At 42.3% G+C, this 16,577-nt stretch overlaps 1 protein-coding gene across 5 annotated transcripts in view; it reads left to right on the forward strand.

Moving 5' to 3' along the window:
• PLXNB2 (plexin B2) overlaps positions 1 to 16,577 on the forward strand; it is a 640,303-nt gene that overhangs the window by 528,250 nt on the left and 95,476 nt on the right. For all 5 annotated transcript variants that reach the window (XM_069229655.1, XM_069229656.1, XM_069229658.1 and 2 more), the window contains 5 exons: positions 8,952 to 9,128; positions 11,120 to 11,256; positions 12,190 to 12,290; positions 14,124 to 14,353; positions 16,052 to 16,230. In XM_069229655.1, the coding sequence (XP_069085756.1) occupies positions 8,952 to 9,128; positions 11,120 to 11,256; positions 12,190 to 12,290; positions 14,124 to 14,353; positions 16,052 to 16,230 (824 nt within the window). The remainder of the gene's footprint in view (positions 1 to 8,951; positions 9,129 to 11,119; positions 11,257 to 12,189; positions 12,291 to 14,123; positions 14,354 to 16,051; positions 16,231 to 16,577) is intronic.

The raw sequence follows: 16,577 nt of genomic DNA on the forward strand, positions 1-16,577 counted from the left end.
AATAAAGGGCTCCTAAAATACTAAATAAAAACACCATATGCCCTTGCATCGAGTCTCTCTTGTCAGGGCCCCTCCCTGCCAGCACTCAAAACATTGCATAGAGGGCATTGCTTATCTTTATTGGGGTCCACAAATCTTCCTCATTCTGCTCTGCTAACTTCATTAGTTTTTTTTTTTTTTTTGTTTCTTTTTTTACTCATGAGTGCTGTTTTCAAAGATGACAATTAACTTGTTTGAATTGTGCGAAACCTATTGCATTGCAAATGCTTGTTTAAGTTTGGGGTAACTTGCACTTGCTTGTGAATTATATTTGGGTGTAACATTTCCGCTCCACTTCTTTTAATATCCACCCGCCACCACCTTTTCAACATACATAAAAAGGATTCTGGATTGGGAAGTTCTTCCCACTGGTTGTCAGTGATGCGACATATAAAAGTCAACCCCTGTGTTTTTGTTATAAAAAGGTTTACAGTAAAAAAAAAAAAAAAAACTCGCCACACAAAGTTTGCTAAAGTAAAAGTACCAGATAATTAAGCTCCGATTGTCCAGTCCAGTTATCTCTTCCCAGGGTGAATTATGTCAGTCTGCGATAGAGTTTTTTCTGTGATGGTAACACAACTGCGAATGGGCTCACAATATCTCTTTGAGCTCAGAAGTTTGTGGTCTTTTAGAAAGGTGTTGAAAACCTATTTGCTTACCTAATTATTAAGCTAAAGATTTCTTTCACTTCGATATTTAAGCGCCAAGAAGCATTAGGACCACCGTTTAGCGCTTAGTAAATATTTGTTAAATGAAACACTTCTGTAAGGGGAGGCAAAGGGTTAAAGCTAAAATTCAGTTTCCACTCTTTTGGCAAAAGTTGCTTCTGTAGTGATATATAGGAAGGAGGAGGAAATCAAATTTCAAACATATCTGCAAAGGGTATTTTTCTCAATATAATTTAAAGAGCATGACGAGGGAGATGATGGTGGGAGGCCTGCTGGCTGCTGATGTGTGGAATTTGAGGCACTCTAAAGGAAAAGAGATGTTTGTATATTCTGTCGTATTTACCCTTTAAAAATCCGACAGGATTCTCTGTTCCTGATGGCTTCCAGCATAGGGTATAATTACTAAGCACTATTCATCCTGTATCGTCATATGACTGACTCTGCTTCAGCCCTACTGAAATATTGAAGTCAGACGGTGACTTGACATCACAGGACTAGTCAGCATTTTTCAAGCTGGGTCTGCTGGCCCAAGGGTTAATGCATTTACTCCAGAGGTCTGTGTTTAATGTTATGTCCACAGGCTCCAAACGTGGTCGATCCAATCACCCTTTCATTCTTCTTAGGCTGATAATGTATATGACCATCATTATGTTTGGTAACAAAAAGTATCCATTATCTGTCTGTAGCGCCAAGAGACACCATTGGGGGTGAATGTCCGTTATACAGATACCGTAATACAGATAAGTTTATGATGACCACTGATTCTGCATCAGCTCAGTTGGCTTGCGATCTAATCTGTCCCACCCCTCCCTGCCTTGCAGAGGTAGGGGTGTCTTGGAAAGGTTGTCTAATTTCCCAGCCCTTCCTCGTCTCTGATTACTCTGGAATCTCACAATACTCATAGAACGCTGCCACCCCAACAAACCCTAACTTAAGTGCTTCCAAATGTAAGGCTTGGCAACTCAGCCTTTTATCCTTCCGACGTCGATACAACAAGCACCACTTCTTTGGGACTGGATAATGACGCCAGTTGTCCAGTACTTTAAACTAAGCAAATATTTTTTATATTTAATAAGGCTATATTATTTTTAAGTTATTACGTGTTCCACCAGCCATTCCTGCTCCATTAAACGATAGTCCACCCACTGCTTCTTCCATGCGCCTCCCCACTCAAGCTTCCTGCTACCTGAGGAAAAAAACATGAAATTCTCTTATTAGTTTTTTTTTTTTTTTTTTTTTTTTTTGTAAACCTCTCCTGCGCCTACTTTTTATTCACTTTTTCTGACGTGTGATTAATGACTCAAATCTTGTGTGGGAGGGACGGGGGACCTGGATGGAGGGTTAAACGCTGCGCATGAAAGGTGAGCCGGGAGAGGTGTGGGGGGGCATGCTGCAGGGGCCCTAGAAATAAGGTTTTGTGCTTTTAAAGCATCATTTGTGGAGCATTTGGCACCCAGTGAGGAGCATCTTGCTGTGCCATTAACACGGCGTCCAGCAACCTCACTCACTGGTTGTGTCTCTCACTTCTTGGAACACTGAGTGCTGTCAAGGAATGGGTGTCCCACCCTGGAGCACAGTCTCACTCAATAAATTTAAAGCTTAGAGCTGTGGCGTACTGCCTTGCTGAACGAATGCATGAAAGTCTCACACCGTGAAGCCTAGCCTCACTCTGTGATTGTGGGTCTCATACCCTGGAGCACAGTCTCACTCAGTGAATTTGAGTCAACTCGTGCACACAGTCTCAGTGACTGTGAGGTTACATTGTAGAGCCGTGACTCACTCACTTGTTCATTTGTGTCTCTCACATCTTGGATGGTGCACAGTTTCGCTGAATAAGTGCCAGTCTGACACCGTGGAGCAAACAAAGACTCACTCAGTTGAGTTTCTCAAATGTCAGAGCTTAATCTCACTCAATGATGTGAATCTCATAACACTGAGCTCTGTCTCACTCATTGAGTGCGAGACACACTTCGTGGATGTCAGCCTCTCCCACTGGTGTCCGTGCTATGAGTCTCAGTTCTTGTTGCATCGTCTTGTCAGATGGGCTCAGGTGCCAGACCGTGGAGATCACTCTTGCTCACAGCGTGGGGCACATGGCCCTCATTGATCATGAACAGAATGCTCTACCAGCCTCAGTATCACGTGACCGTTGTCCATTCTTAGCCTTTCATGTGACAGGACTGTCTTGTCCCTTGGGGTGGCATGCGGTCAACATAGAAGCCACAGACAGCAGTAATTAGGACTTTCCTGCATTTTTAGGGTTGAGCGTGCAAGCGCTCTGGCCTGTTGTAATCTGTCTGTGGGTTTTTAATTACACCCACTCTTGCTGTTATTCTTTGTTGTGCTTGTCTTAAATACTTTATTTTTATTGATGCATTTTGTGATTGTCCCTTCTTTGTGTACTGAGTTCACTCCCATGCGATTTCACTAAGTGAACATTTTTGTTGGCATCACACTACTTCATGCTTCCTCCTGTTACAGCGTGTGATGGCCCCTCCTCCGATTTCGGTTTGCCTATCATCCCAGCCTTTCTAGACATTCACGCAGGGATCCAGTAACTCTTGCGCTCACAGCGGCTGTGGCGCTTTGAATTGGCTTGCTTATGTCAACTGTTCTACTTTTCATTTTCAATTTATGTGGCAAGAATAGTCCAGTTAGGAATTTACAACGCTATGAGCCCTAACTCGAGCAAATGCGAGACCCCATAGCATTGCAAATGCTTGTCTAACTTGGTGTGGGATATTTTTTGTGTGGTAGTTTCACTGTTTTAGTGTTTGAATTGTTGCACACTTTACAAAACGCCGCTAAGTTAAGCCCAACTGCTCTGTGCCAAGCTACCAGCGAGTGAGCACAGGGTAATTTCTGGTTTGTTTGTGCTTCACCCTGACAGGATTTTGGTTGCTGCTTGACCAGGGCTCACACCCAAGTAAACCAGTAACCCAGCTTCTAGCACCTATCCAGATTTTGTGATGTATAACTAGATAGATTCTAATAATAAGTCTTTTCTTTTGAAAATCAGTTCAGTGCACAACTAAATGTTTTCACGTACCTTCTCCAAATGGAGAGTGACAGTAATAAAAAAAAGTGTATGAAGCAAAAGGGAGGCAAGCGTTTTGCTAACGCTTTAAGCATTGAAAACATTGCTTTTTGTAACAAGGGGTTTTGACTCTCCTTAGGTTTACAAACTGGGTTTCTAGTTGCAAAGCGAGGAGTTTGGAGTAATGTTCATGCTGGCAACATTCAACAAAACAAACATTTGTAATCCAGTAGGTCTTGCATCTGCTTGAGTTAAAGCTATTGGCATTGTAAATTCATAACTGATCTTTTCTTGCCACATACATTGGTCAACCCTTCCTCATAATTTTGTCTTTTCCTGCCATGTTCCAGTGTCCTTGCATATAACTCAAGCACTTCCATTTACCTTCTTCCGCTATCTGCAGCAAAAAATGAAAATGTTGCAATATAGCATCCTAATTTAAATCTGCCATTCTAATTTCAATAGGATACCACTTTCACCACCCCACCATCAGAGTTGCCGGTTGGCTAACACATTTCCCAAAAAAAGACACAAGACAGCCACATGGGAGAAATAAACTAGAATGGTCACCCAAACATATCAAGTGTTCAACCAGTGTGTAACAAGGATGTTAAATTGTCCTGAATTATGGTCATAATTGTAATAAGGAGAGATTATTAAAACCTATACAATTATCATTTAAAACTTTATCAGAAATAAACTTTTGGCATTAGACGATAATGCTAAAAACAGCAAGAATCATGGTCATGTTACCCGGTTGTTAGCCCCTAAAGGTATAACCCCATGGAAAAAAAAACAGGAGAAAGTAATGCAGTGTAACCATGTACGTAGCCCCTAGAGAACTTTTTTAGGGCTAACAGGCCTACTGTAATATTACAAACAAGGCCTTTAAAACAAAACCTTTTCTGGCTACAAAACAAATCTTTTAGTTATGAGAAAGCATAAAAGACATTGAATGGTAGGAGGGGTTATTTTGGAGTCCCCACTGTCATAGTGGGCACCCAGAAATGATGTAGACAGAAATGAGAAAAATGTTTTGTAAAAGGAATGCCCTGCAATGCATTCAAATGTGTTAATGTGTTGATATGACTGTAATGCTTAGAACAGCCCTGTAGGAAGTTGGCTCTGTATGCACTATTTCAAAGTAAGGAATAGTATGCACAGAGTCCAAGGGTTCCACTTAGAGGTAAGATAGTGGCAAAAAGAGATAATACTAATGCTCTATTTTGTGGTAGTGTGGTCGAGCAGTAGGCTTATCAAAGGAGTAGTGTTAAGCATTTGTTGTACACACACAGGCAATAAATGAGGAACACACACTCAAAAGACAATTCCAGGCCGATAGGTTTTTGTATAGAAAAATATATTTTCTTAGTTTATTTTAAGAACCACAGGTTCAAGATTTACATGTAATACTTCAAATGAAAGGTATTGCAGGTAGGTACTTTAGGAACTTTGAATAATCAAAATAGCATACACAGTTTTCACATAAATCACATATAGCTATTTTAAAACTAGACACAGTGCAATTTTCAACAGTTCCTGGGGGATTAAGAGTCTGTTAGTTTTTGTAGGTAAGTAAACCACCTATGGGGTTCAAGTTTGGGTCCAAAGTATCCCACCGTTGGGGGTTCAGAGCAACCCCAAAGTTACCACACCAGCAGCTCAGGGCTGGTCAGGGTGCAGAGGTCAAAGTGGCGCCCAAAACGCATAGGCTTCAATGGAGAAGGGGGTGCCCCGGTTCCAGTCTGCCAGCAGGTAAGTACCCGCGTCTTCGGAGGGCAGACGAGGGGGGGTTTTGTAGGGCACCGGGGGGGACACAAGTTAGCACAGAAAGTACACCCTCAGCAGCACAGGGGCGGCCGGGTGCAGTGTGCAAACACACGTCTGGTTTCCAGTGGAAATCAATGGGAAACCAAGGGGTCTCTTCAGCGATGCAGGCAAGGGGGGGGGCTCCTCGGGGTAGCCACCACCTGGGCAAGGGAGAGGGCCCTCCTGGGGGTGACTCCTGCACTGGAGTTCGGATCCTTCAGGTCCTGGGGGCTGCGGGTGCAGAGTCTTTACCAGGCGTCGGGATCTGAGGAACAGGCAGTCGCGGTCAGGGGGAGCCTCGGGATTCCCTCTGTAGGCGTTGCTGCGGGGGCTCAGGGGGGACAACTCTGGCTACTCACGGTCTCGCAGTCGCTGGGGAGTCCTCCCTGAAGTGTTGTTTCTCCACAAGTCGAGCCGGGGGCATCGGGTGCAGAGTAGCAAGTCTCACGCTTCCGGTGGGAAACGCAAGTTGTTTTAAAGTTGCTCCTTTGAAACAAAGTTGCAGTCTTGGATGAACAGAGCTGCTGTCCTCCAGAGTTTCTTGGTCCTTCTAGAGCAGGGCAGTCCTCTGAGGATTCAGAGGTCGCTGGTCCCTGGGGAAAGTGTCGCTGGAGCAGTGTCTTTAGAAGGGGGGAGACAGGCTGGTAGAGCTGGGGCCAAAGCAGTTGGTGTCTCCGTCTTCTCTGCAGGGTTTTTCAGCTTAGCAGTCCTCTTCTTCTTAGGTTGCAGGAATCTGAGTTCCTAGGTTCAGGGGAGCCCCTAAATACAGAATTTAGGGGTGTGTTTAGGTCTGGGAGGGCAGTAGCCAATGGCTACTAGCCCTGAGGGTGGCTACACCCTCTTTGTGCCTCCTCCCAAGGGGAGGGGGTCACATTCCTATCCCTATTGGGGGAATCCTCCATCGGCAAGATGGAGGATTTCTAAAAGTCAGTCACCTCAGCTTAGGTTGCCTTAGGGGCTGTCCTGACTGGCCAGTGACTCCTCCTTGTTTTTCTCATGATCTCCTCCGGCCTTGCCGCCAAAAGTGGGGCCGTGGCCGGAGGGGGCGGGCAACTCCACTAGCTGGAATGCCCTGGGGTGCTGTAACAAAGGGGGTGACCCTTTGAGGCTCACCGCCAGGTGTTACAGTTCCTGCAAGGGGGAGTTGATAAGCATCTCCACCCAGTACAGGCTTTGTTACTAGCCACAGAGTGACAAAGGCACTCTCCCAATGTGGCCAGCAACATGTCTCAAGTGTGGCAGGCTGCTAAAACCAGTCAGCCTACACTTGTAGTTGGTTAAGGTTTCAGGGGGCACCTCTAAGGTGCCCTCTGGGGTGTAGGTTACAATAAAATGTACACTGGCATCAGTGTGCATTTATTGTGCTGAGAAGTTTAATACCAAACTTCCCAGTTTTCAGTGTAGCCATTATGGTGCTGTGGAGTTCGTGTTTGACAGACTCCCAGACCATATACTCTTATGGCTACCCTGCACTTACAATGTCTAAGGTTTTGCTTAGACACTGTAGGGGCACAGTGCTCATGCACTGGTGCACTCACCTATGGTATAGTGCACCCTGCCTTAGGGCTGTAAGGCCTGCTAGAGGGGTGACTTATCTATACTGCATAGGCAGTGTGAGGTTGGCATGGCACCCTGAGGGGAGTGCCATGTCGACTTACTCGTTTTGTCCTCACCAGCACACACAAGCTGGCAAGCAGTGTGTCTGTGCTGAGTGAGGGGTCCCCAGGGTGGCATAAGATATGCTGCAGCCCTTAGAGACCTTCCCTGGCATCAGGGCCCTTGGTACCAGGGGTACCAGTTACAAGGGACTTACCTGGATGCCAGGGTGTGCCAATTGTGGAAACAAAAGTACAGGTTAGGGAAAGAACACTGGTGCTGGGGCCTGGTTATCAGGCCTCCGCACACTTTCAAATCAAAACTTAGCATCAGCAAAGGCAAAAAGTCAGGGGGTAACCATGCCAAGGAGGCATTTCCTTACACAAATGATGTAGACAGAAATGAGAAAAATGTTTTGTAAGAGGAATGCCCTGCAATGCATTCAAATGTGTTAATGTGTTGATATGACTATAATGCTTAGAACAGCCCCTAGAGGACACCACAAAAAAATAGCATTTGTAAGAATCATGGTCATGTAACTATATAGTTAGCCCCCTAGAGGGCATAACCACACAAAAATAAAATGACAATAAATAAAGCTGAATAACCATCTGTGTAGCCCCTAGAGGGCATTGTGCATTTCCTATTTTCAGTGGTAACAGGCCTACAACAGTGATATTACAGACAAGGCCCTTAAACATAAGCTTATCCCCAGCTAGAAAACAAAAGTTCCAGCCATGAGAATGCTTAAAAAGACACAATGGTGGGAGGGGTTATTATTTTGGAGTCCCCACTAACTTAGTGTGGTGGCACAAAGATGACCTAGACTGAACACATCATGCTGAACGTTTTGGTGGTGTTCCCATTGTCCCAGGACCACCACAGGCTGTGTTGTGGGCAAAAGTGTTGTGAAAGAATGCTTGTATTATGGGTTGAGTTTTACCGTCTGCAGTGAGTATTGTAGTGTCTGCTCTCCCCTGTGCCAGGAGAGCAGCTTTCACTTTGAGGATTTCTGTTTTAGGCATTCACCAATTTCAAGTGTATTAAGGGGGGAACCACAAGAAATGACTGAATAATATGTGAACAACATAACCAGTGCTCCGATACCATTGATCGAGTTCATGCTGTTATGCCTGTTTGCGCTTTGAGTGCCATGGCCGCCATGCAGCACGAAGTGGAGAGACAAGACTAAAAAATAAAAAATAAAAAAAAAAAGTTTACCCACGCTGAAGTATATTGGCAGTCGTGGAATAATCCATGTAACAGGCAGTCTGCAAGGCATGACAAAAACAGCCTCAAGCCGGGACAAACGTAAAGCAATTATCAATGACGTCAAGTGATTTTTGAAAGGCAAGCCCTCTAACAAGTGGAAGTGATGGGCATGAGGTGGGCATGGTTCAAAGCCCACAATACTAACAGGTCAAATCGCTTGCACGCTCGACCTAAAAATCCAGTTTGAACTTTCCCCATTTTCTGGGTTACTGACCAGTGGTCGTAGTGATTGGTTGGAACGTGAAATGCAATCATTTTAACTGAACAGGCCGCTTAGAATAATTGCTCACGACTAAAATCAGGGAGGCTCTTGCATAATCTGTTGGTATGCAACATTATCAACCTCTGTCTTGAGGAGAATAAAAATCAGCCAATGGCAGCTCATAAATCTGTTAGCTCATTGATAGAAACCCATATTTGACTTACAAACATAAAATATAAGCCCATTAGAGGAACTCGGATCTTTCAAATCTGGTAAATATTTCTTTTAGTATGTTCTGTCCTTTTACTTACTTGTTTGCTCTCTGTAGGGAAAAAACCTGAATGTGGCCATGACAATTAAAGAAGCAAAAGCCTTTGTTGGAGAGGAGGAGTGTGTAATAAACACATTGACAGCAACAGATTTGTATTGTGTGCCACCAGAACACCAGCCTCAACCAAGACGACGACAGAAGAGGGATACCACCACCAACCTTCCTGAGTTCATAGTAGGTCATATATTGAGTCCTTTGTCTTTGAGGCCACTAGGCTGTTATGCAGCTTGTTGTAAATAATAAGGCTATAGGCCATGCATTTCATAATTGATTTTTAATTCAGTGTAAATGTGAGTATTGCACTTTGCTTTAGTTCTTCACCCATGAATGTTGTTTCACCCTCACATCACACTTCTCTCACTTTAAGCTACCATTTAGCACTGTTTATTAGTGATGAAAAACACACTGCATGGCAATTTAACACTCCACAATTCCTTGTTCCTCAACTTCTCAATCTATTTTACTGTAACTCTTTATTCTGTGACTGCGATAGCCATAACTTCCTCCTCAGAAGACACACTCATAGAAACAGCAGCGTCTAAACCATGTGGCTATTCCTGTGGCAAAATATATAACCAAAAAAACCTGGGTACCCATCCTTGATATGTTAGTGGTAAGTGTGGGGTTTATAGTCCTGATGATGTCATTACATAATTACTGCTGGGCTGAATCCCCAAAAAGACAAAAATAGCCAGCAGACAGTAGGGGTACTGCCACCAAGTGTACACCCAGACCAGTGTTTAATTTGTGTTTGTTTCTGGTGCGGAGCACTGGCACTTATTTTTGAGGGCCAACACTTATTTTTCTACCTCAGACATTTACTGCGATCAAAAGACACATATGGGAAAGACCGAGAAAGAGAAAAACAAAAAAGCGTCACAGTGGGAGAAAGCAGGAAGAGTGAGCTAAAGGGGCAGAGTGGCTTTAAATGGATTGAAGAGGACCGAGATGGCTTCAGGATTACGTTGCCTCAGTATTCCGTGTTTGCACATTTAATTGCAGCAGCCGTGTTTTTAAAAGGAGGGCTTTGGCTACCGGCACGTTGTTATTTACAAATTAAGCAGAGCCAGACAGCTCTTTCATGGATGTTTCAGCTAACTCTGCACTTTTAATTCTCCTTTTAGCATAATGGGGGCCTAGGGCACAAGAAATTACAGTAGTTTACTTACAGATGGACCTGACTGAAAACAGATAATTGGATCCATCTAAGGCATTCTTCTGTTTACTTACCGGTGGTACCATCAACTCGCACATATAATCCAACTAGGATTTCTTGTGCCCGGTGCACACCCGCCATCATTAGTATTCTATGTTTATTTTGTGCACCTAAAAATCTCTTCTGTAAAGAAAAAGTTGTCCACTTGTTGCAAGTGTTCCCTTCCTACACCCACCCTACTGCAGTCCAAGCTCAAATTACTTGTGTCCTTGTCCAAATATTACTGTTATCACCCAGTTACATTCAAAGTTATTTTTACCCTATTAGGTTTGTATTTCTGTGAAAAAGTAGTGTTTTAGGGCGTCCAAGCAACCCAGGGCCTGAAGTTTATATATGTTGTAAGTCAGTATATCTTGACACCCTGGATAACCCCTCCAGAACACAGTAAGAGGAGTGGTGCTGTCTGCCCTGTTACTTAACGTCTTCACTTGCAAAATGGCTTTAGAAGATATTTTAACAGTTTTTCTTAAGATCCCTAAAGGGGGAAAATTAATGGTAAATGTTTCACTTTTTTGGCTCAAATGAAAACTAGATACATTTTCTGTTTGCAGTTGTATAATCTCTCAAGATATTGATGTGTTGACGTCCGTGTATATTGTTGGAAAACAAGACATTCAGTCAATTTCACTGTCTAAAAGTGGCCTTTGTTTTCCTTATTTGCCAATTTGAGTTCAAGTACATACTATGAGTTATCACGAATTATGAATGTATTTACCGCTCACTGCACACTGGTGGCGATAAATGTACAGAAGGGTAACTAAGATACAAAAGGGTATCATCTAGCAACTGATCATGAGGCGGAAAAACAATCATGGGTGTCCACTTTGCACTTCTTGAGATAATGATTTAGTCAGCAGCTCTAAATCTAACAACATTTTTATAATAAATGTATGGCGATAATTGCACTTTCTCAGATCAGTCTTGAAAAATGATTAAAATGTCTTCTTAGGTCAAATTTGGTAATCGAGAATGGATCCTTGGAAAGGTGGAATATGGACAGAGTGCTGTTATACCACTGCACATTATCATCCCTTTGGTCATTATTCCTATGGTGGCAATTATCATCATCGCTATATACTTCTATCGGTAAGGCCTACTGGACTATTTGTATATTTTTGTAAGCAGTTCCATAAGATGTTTTAGCCTGCACCTGTGGATGAATTGGTAGCATTAAAACTAAAATGCCAACCGGCTTGGCAGGGTGGTCATGGGAGGGTGCTTGCTACCTTGAAGACACCAATGTTGACAAATGGATCACTGCGCACAGCAGTGGCTCCATGGTGTTCCAACAAGGAAATTGGACCCGTGAACCATTTTGTTTTAAATACCTTTCACTTGTAGAGCACTCTCTTGCCATCACTGAGGTAGTTTTCAATTCTAGGATGGCACAGTGGAAATCCAAAGGGGCAGCGTCTGGTATTGGGTCTACCATTGATAATGATTTTGGATTAAATCGAAAATGTATGCTCTTTGGTTTTCCACTGATGGCCAGGTGAGTCTTTGACACAGTTATGGCAAACACCTATTTCTCGTGTTTTCTCTTAGTTTTATGCTACATCTATAGAAATAAATAAAAAATAATTACAAAAGTGAACATTTTCATTTTTAAGGACCACAGTAATCTGTGCTAAAACACTACAGAGTAATCTATTAGAAGCTGTATCAAACTACAAGTAATGAGTTTTTATTTAATTTAATATTCTTTGTTATCCTCCCTTTGCTGTGTCCTAAAAATCAGAGAATAGTATGTGTACCATAGGCAGGACTAGGTCAGACTTAGCACAGGCATGTAAGAAATGAAGTATGACAAGGAAGATTATTTTTGGCCTCTGGTGCACCTTTTAGCCAATTTGGCGTCACTTGTTTTGTTACATTTTTGACTTGGGGCAGGAAATCATTTTACCACCCCTCTAAAAAATTTTACTAAATCAAATGCAGTTATGAAACGAAAGGTTTTTTCTTTTAATGGGTCTAAATGTATCATTCACCTTTTACAAAAATGTCTCTTCTGATTTTCAGACGAAAGAGTCAACAAGCCGAACGAGAATATGAAAAAATCAAGTCACAGCTCGAAGGTTTGGAAGAAAGTGTAAGAGATCGCTGCAAAAAGGAATTCACAGGTAATATTTTGAAATGATTGTCATGAGGTATTCATTGATGAGGTTTCCAAAGACACTGGTTTACAGTAAACATTACTCTCATAAGGGAATAGTAGATCTGACTACTGCGCAACTGGACATTTGTCAACATAATGCTGATATCTGAGGTACTGGATGAGGGAAGATTTCCTTTGGGTGATTTGATTAGCTGTTCCATTGTCAAGTTCATTGAAATACCTTTCTGTGATATGCATGACTTACAAATACTAATAACATACTTTGGGTGCCAGTTTTGTGTGTGTGAGTTCATGTCTGCCTTGGTGTATGTGAGTGGGTATTGGTATTTGTGAATGGATGCGTGTAAATGTCACTCTGACTATATGCCTATATATTGACACTGTAGATACATTTTGCTGAAGTCACGCCTGTTGATGTTGTGAATACTTATTTTTAGTACTTAACATGTTGTGCATACCTTATGTGAGCACCTCCCATTTTGGCAGTTGTAGAAAGACTGAGGAGGAGATTACTCAAGTGCACACAATATGGCAGTAGCAGGAAAGGCAGCCAGGTTCTCAGGAAAGCTCTATCGGAAATGTACCACATCCAAAGGGATACTAAACAGAGTCCAACACTGAGCCACAGGCTGTCCATAAGGAGCTGAAAGCCACAGATTAACTGTTAACGCAGTAAAGCCAGCAAAATTTTGCTTGACAGCTTGGAAAGCAGACTTAACATGTGGGTCAGTTGGGGCTGCAGTTAAACCAAAGCTCACTGGTGATGACCCCTAATTCCTTACATACATGTGATAACACTAGACGACAGCAATGGATGGTTTCACTGCTTAATTTGTGCTTGTTGTTTCCGGTGCAGGGCACCTGCACTCATGTTTGAGGCCCAGCGCTTATTTTTCTGCCTAAAGCATTGACTGCGAGCAAAAGAAACTTGGGAAAGATGGAGGAAGAGAAAAACGAAAAAGTGTCACAATGGGAGAAATCAGAAAGCTGCAAGAGTGAGCTGAAGGGGCAGGGAGTGACTTTAAATGGATCGAAGAGGCCAGAGATGGCTTCAGGATTAAACTGCCTCAGTATTCCGTGTTCACACATTTAATTGCTGTATCTGCATGTTTAAGAGGAGGGCTATGGGCACAGTCACCTTTTTATTTACAAATTAAGCACTGGATGGGTTACAACAATATACCAGAGTCTGGAAGAGTTGCACTTGCCAGAGGTTTAAACAAAAAAAAAGGGACAGTAGGGGAAATCAAGAACTGACTTTCCATTGCAAAATTCAATCCCCATCAGTCAATGACGTTGAAAAGATTATGGGCCAGCTAATTGCTTATTGCAGAAATCAAATTACACCTCTGCAGTCCTGGCAGAACAGCACATTTGCTAAGAGCACTGTCAATACACAATGCTAATGCAGATTTTGTAGTGTGGCATGCAAGCAGTCCAGTGGAGGCACTCATAATAGAGCAAGGATAAGTAAAACGTCCTTTGGTTTCAAGTCCTGTAGCCCTTTATGTGTTCTACTGAGCTAGGTACCTGTTGTGGCCAAGAGCACTGATAGTATAAAACATAGAAATGATTGTATCTGAAATCAGTAGTGTGGACACCTCTACAGGATGTATTTTCACAGGTTTTCTTGTCTTCTTTACTCTGCCTGTATACTAGTGTATTTCCTAGAGTACGACCACAGTTAACACATAGCCAGAAGGGATGAGGTGATTCCTTTACCAGACTTCATTACTTTTAATGATTACATTATGCTACAGTCATGTCGGACAAGTGGTAATACATGAAGGTGTAGGACCTGTGAGCTACTGAAATCAGTCCATGTTCTCTGTTTCAGATCTCATGATCGAGATGGAAGATCAGACAAACGATGTTAACGAGGCTGGAATCCCATTCCTGGACTACAAAACCTACACAGATCGTGTTTTCTTCTTGCCCTCAAAGGATGGAGAAAAAGATGTGATGATTACTGGGAAGCTGGACATCCCGGAAGGTCGACGTCAGACTGTTGAGCAGGCACTCACTCAGTTTTCCCATCTGCTTAATAGCAAATCTTTTCTCATACATGTAAGTTCAAATATAGGTATACTACTGGAAACCAGTTTACTGATATCTACAACCTGATATCCATCTTTGGGCAGACCATTAGACAAACCTTTACACTCCATCAAATCATGTGTGACACAAATGTACAAATGTGATCACCACAAAGCAGATCTCTTGACCATTAGTTTATGTGGGTTGTGTTTGTCAGTCATGGTTCAGGTAAGGGAAGTGTACGTCACTAGTCGCAACTGGTACTCCTTGCTGCCCTGCTATGCTGCGCCTTTCTTTCATGGTCCACAGACTTCCAAGCATCCAGAAGAGGTGGTCTGATAGCAGGAAAGTTGCTCTGCAACTTATAATTTATCTCAGTTGTTTTTAAACTAGTATAGTAATAATTATGTATGACTGGGAGGAAAGTTTTTGATCTCTGGTACTAAAAAACGTACTAAATCAAATGTAGTAAGGAAACTAAAGGATATTTCTTCTTAGTGGGTCTAAATGTATTCACCTTTTACAAAATGGTCTCTTCTGATTGTTAAGCTAAAGATTCAACAGTTCGAGCCAGAATATGAAAAAATCAAGTCGCAGCTGTGATTCTAACCTGTGACTGGTCACAGGTTAGAACCACCCTAAAATATGTGCCAGCTACCAAACATACGTAAGTGTAGATCGTAGATTTGTGTTTCATTGGAGAATTATTTTATTGCAGTGATCCTTTTGTTTACCTGCAAGTTAGAATCCTGGCAAAGTTGGTCTAATATTTGTGGGTCTGCATGAAAAAGCGCAATGTAGCCTGCAAAGCTTAAATTTGAAACCTTGCAAGATTTACCTCAATATGGCTATAGCATTAGTTTGTTAAAATACGTTCTGTTGGATATAATGAACACTTATTAAGGGTGAAAAAAGTAAATTTAAATAGTACCAGGTATTTGTATAGAACATGTGTTTTTACTGATGGTAGCAGCTGGTTTGACAGTCCGGGTTTTCTGCATTTGACCTTCAAGTGTTTACATCCAAGATGCCACTTAGACTTGAAAGGAATTACATTGTCAATTACGGGACTCGTGGCTGCTCTGGAAGGGTATACGCGGCCCTTGTGAAGAACACTGTTGGTGTAGACACTGCTGCTTCTGCTATGGTCTCACACATTGCACCAGAACACGGGTGCGAAGATTCACAGGGGCCTGCATGCATTCTGGCCTGGGAATAGCTTCCGCAACAGGTTTCATACCGGTTCACACTCTCATCCAGCACTATTGGGGATGCACTTGCTGCATCGGTAGTCTAATTTTACTATATTGAGCCTTTAGGACACTGATGACTATAAACTGCAGTTTTTCAAAGAGAATTTTCAAAGCTTCTCCTAAACAAAGCGATGAGCCTTCTTCCCAAATCAGTGGGGATCTGGAGTAACATCCATTCACACTTTTGGTATGTCCCTCATACATGCCTAAATTATGGAAATGTCAATGTTTACATGCAAGTTTATTTCAGATTGATACTAGTCTTGACCTGGGGAGCATAGGCTGTCCTTGTTTCCGTTATTGGGATGTTAAGAGATTGTAAACTAAAATCTGAGATTAATTCCTCCTGCGTGTAAAGCAGATATCTGCCTGGTGAAGGGTTCTGAAAGTCTGCATGAAAGCACTACCTGCTTATTTCTTAACCAACAAAAACTCTATTGATAAGGATTGGTATTTTCTGTTTTTTCATGTTTAGTTTATTCATGTATTAGAAACTCAGAAGGATTTCTCGGCAAGGGCGAAGGTCTACTTTGCATCTCTGCTGACAGTGGCTCTGCACGGGAAGCTAGAATATTATACAGACATCATGAGAACATTGTTCTTGGAGCTCATGGAGCAGTATGTGGCAAAGAACCCCAAGCTGATGCTCAGAAGGTATGATAAACATAAACGTAATTTCTTTGCATTCAGCCACTATGTTGTTTACCAATTTCACTGTCCTATTCAAATATCACCCGCTATTGTCATTTTTTGACTACTACTTGGTTATTTTCTACTGCAGAAACTGTAGGACGAATACAGAATGTCATTTTTTCTCTCAGAATCTGAATAAAAGGAATAGGGTAGATTCAAAACAGCAAAATGTGCCATCCATCTGTTGAAGCAAGGCTGTTCATCTTTTGTAATAGGATTGTAGATGAGTTCTTCTTCCACTCGTTCCATAGATAGATGTTCAAAGTCCTGGTGTTCTCTGCAGGACATGGAAATGTTGAAGTAGTCAC

This window comes from Pleurodeles waltl, chromosome 4_1 (assembly GCF_031143425.1).
Source record: "Pleurodeles waltl isolate 20211129_DDA chromosome 4_1, aPleWal1.hap1.20221129, whole genome shotgun sequence".
NCBI lineage: Eukaryota > Metazoa > Chordata > Amphibia > Caudata > Salamandridae > Pleurodeles > Pleurodeles waltl.